The sequence below is a fragment of the Oncorhynchus clarkii genome, chromosome 29, assembly GCF_045791955.1.
Source record: "Oncorhynchus clarkii lewisi isolate Uvic-CL-2024 chromosome 29, UVic_Ocla_1.0, whole genome shotgun sequence".
Lineage (NCBI taxonomy): Eukaryota > Metazoa > Chordata > Actinopteri > Salmoniformes > Salmonidae > Oncorhynchus > Oncorhynchus clarkii.
This window is the reverse complement of record NC_092175.1, coordinates 5423738-5426712: the sequence shown is the minus strand read 5'-3', so window position 1 is coordinate 5426712 and position 2975 is coordinate 5423738. Positions and strand designations below refer to the sequence as shown.

At 47.7% G+C, this 2975-nt stretch overlaps 1 protein-coding gene across 1 annotated transcript in view; it reads left to right on the top strand.

Annotated features, from left to right (window-relative positions):
• LOC139388408 (RING finger protein 122-like) overlaps nucleotides 1-207 on the top strand; it is a 23930-nt gene extending 23723 nt beyond the window's left edge. Inside the window, exon 6 of the mRNA XM_071135052.1 lies at nucleotides 93-207. Within this exon, the coding sequence (XP_070991153.1) occupies nucleotides 93-207 (115 nt within the window). The remainder of the gene's footprint in view (nucleotides 1-92) is intronic.
• The last annotated feature ends 2768 nt before the right edge of the window (nucleotides 208-2975 follow it).

Genomic DNA, 2975 nt, shown 5'->3' with positions numbered 1-2975 from the left:
GTATCTGTACGTGCATATGTGTGTGCGTGTGTCTGTGTGTGTATATATATGCATGCATATATGTGTCACTGAATTGTTGCTTGCCCCTGCAGTTGCCTGGTGAAGTGGCTGGAGGTGCGCTGTGTGTGTCCCATGTGTAACAAAACCATCACTGGACCACCGGAACATCACCATAGCCTGGGCACACTACTGGATGAACTGGTGTAGCGCATTGTCATGGCGATACAGTTCGAACGGAGTGGTGTAACATGTTGATATGACAACACAGTTGGAATAGACTGGTCTAACAGACTATACGTCGTTAAAGTGAATTTACTGGACAAACTGTTCTTAAGGTCCAGGGAGAAAACCACAACAATGGAGAAAAAATATTCAGATTTCAGACCCTCATGTATTGATAATGAGACGGGACACAGAGCAGTATGGGTACTGCAGTATATCATACTACACCTTATCAAGTGGAGTCAGTCATTTAGTGACTGACTGCTCAAACCTCTTCACTCAACCAGTTTCAGGAATGAGTGCAGGATTCCCAAACCAAACTCTGGGACTAAAATTTCCCTCTCAACCCTCAGTCACTGTCTGGACGAGGGGGCTACCTGTTGAGGGAGAACTTCAGGTAACTCATGGGCCACATTGCCGAACGCCCAGATAAAAAAATATGATGTAGAACAGACATGCCTCTCTGAAATGTAGGGTGAGGAATCATGTCAACTCTATTTGTGACATTTCTATCTGCAACATCCAGTATGTTGCACCCTGGGCATGATGACATACATTTATTATTATTGTGACACGTTTCCTGCTGACTACACTGTGTGTGTGTGTGTATGCGCGTCTGTCAGATCTGCATCCTGCTTATATTAAATCAAATCAAATTTTATTTGTCACATACACATGGTTAGCAGATGTTAATGCGAGTGTAGCGAAATGCTTGTGCTTCTAGTTCCGACAATGCAGTAATAACCAACAAGTAATCTAACTAGCAATTCCAAAACTACTGTCTTGTACACAGTGTGAGGGGATAAAGAATATGTACATAAGGATATATGAATGAGTGATGGTACAGAGCAGCATAGGCAGATACAGTAGATTGTATCGAGTACAGTATATACATATGAGATGAGTATGTAAACAAAGTGGCATAGTTAAAGTGGCTAGTGATACATGTATTACATAAGGATACAGTCGATGATATAGAGTACAGTATATACGTATGCATATGAGATGAATAATGTAGGGTAAGTAACATTATATAAGGTAGCATTGTTTAAAGTGGCTAGTGATATATTTACATCATTTCCCATCAATTCCCATTATTAAAGTGGCTGAAGTTGAGTCAGTGTCAGTGTGTTGGCAGCAGCCACTCAATGTTAGTGGTGGCTGTTTAACAGTCTGATAGCCTTGAGATAGAAGCTGTTTTTCAGTCTCTCGGTCCCAGCTTTGATGCACCTGTACTGACCTCGCCTTCTGGATGATAGCGGGGTGAACAGGCAGGGGCTCGGGTGGTTGATGTCCTTGATGATCTTTATGGCCTTCCTGTGACATCGGGTGGTGTAGGTGTCCTGGAGGGCAGGTAGTTTGCCCCCGGTGATGCGTTGTGCAGACCTCACTACCCTCTGGAGAGCCTTACGGTTGAGGGCGGAGCAGTTGCCGTACCAGGCGGTGATACAGCCCGCCAGGATGCTCTCGATTGTGCATCTGTAGAAGTTTGTGAGTGCTTTTGGTGACAAGCCAAATTTCTTCAGCCTCCTGAGGTTGAAGAGGCGCTGCTGCGCCTTCTTCACAATGCTGTCTGTGTGAGTGGACCAATTCAGTTTGTCTGTGATGTGTATGCCGAGGAACTTAAAACTTGCTACCCTCTCCACTACTGTTCCATCGATGTGGATAGGGGGGTGTTCCCTCTGCTGTTTCCTGAAGTCCACAATCATCTCCTTAGTTTTGTTGACGTTGAGTGTGAGGTTATTTTCCTGACACCACACTCCGAGGGCCCTCACCTCCTCCCTGTAGGCCGTCTCGTCGTTGTTGGTAATCAAGCCTACCACTGTTGTGTCGTCTGCAAACTTGATGATTGAGTTGGAGGCGTGCGTGGCCACGCAGTCGTGGGTGAACAGGGAGTACAGGAGAGGGCTCAGAACGCACCCTTGTGGGGCCCCAGTGTTGAGGATCAGCGGGGAGGAGATGTTGTTGCCTACCCTCACCACCTGGGGGCGGCCCGTCAGGAAGTCCAGTACCCAGTTGCACAGGGCGGGGTCGAGACCCAGGGTCTCGAGCTTGATGACGAGCTTGGAGGGTACTATGGTGTTGAATGCCGAGCTGTAGTCAATGAACAGCATTCTCACATAGGTATTCCTCTTGTCCAGATGGGTTAGGGCAGTGTGCAGTGTGGTTGAGATTGCATCGTCTGTGGACCTATTTGGGCGGTAAGCAAATTGGAGTGGGTCTAGGGTGTCAGGTAGGGTGGAGGTGATATGGTCCTTGACTAGTCTCTCAAAGCACTTCATGATGACGGAAGTGAGTGCTACGGGGCGGTAGTCGTTTAGCTCAGTTACCTTAGCTTTCTTGGGAACAGGAACAATGGTGGCCCTCTTGAAGCATGTGGGAACAGCAGACTGGTATAGGGATTGATTGAATATGTCCGTAAACACACCGACCAGCTGGTCTGCGCATGCTCTGAGGGCGCGGCTGGGGATGCCGTCTGGGCCTGCAGCCTTGCGAGGGTTAACACGTTTAAATGTCTTACTCACCTCAGCTGCAGTGAAGGAGAGACCGCAAGTTTTCGTTGCAGGCCGTGTCAGTGGCACTGTATTGTCCTCAAAGCGGGCAAAAAAGTTATTTAGTCTGCCTGGGAGCAGGACATCCTGGTCCGTGACTGGGCTGGATTTCTTCCTGTAGTCCGTGATTGACTGTAGACCCTGCCACATGCCTCTTGTGTCTGAGCCGTTGAATTGAGATTCTACTTTGTCTCTGTACTG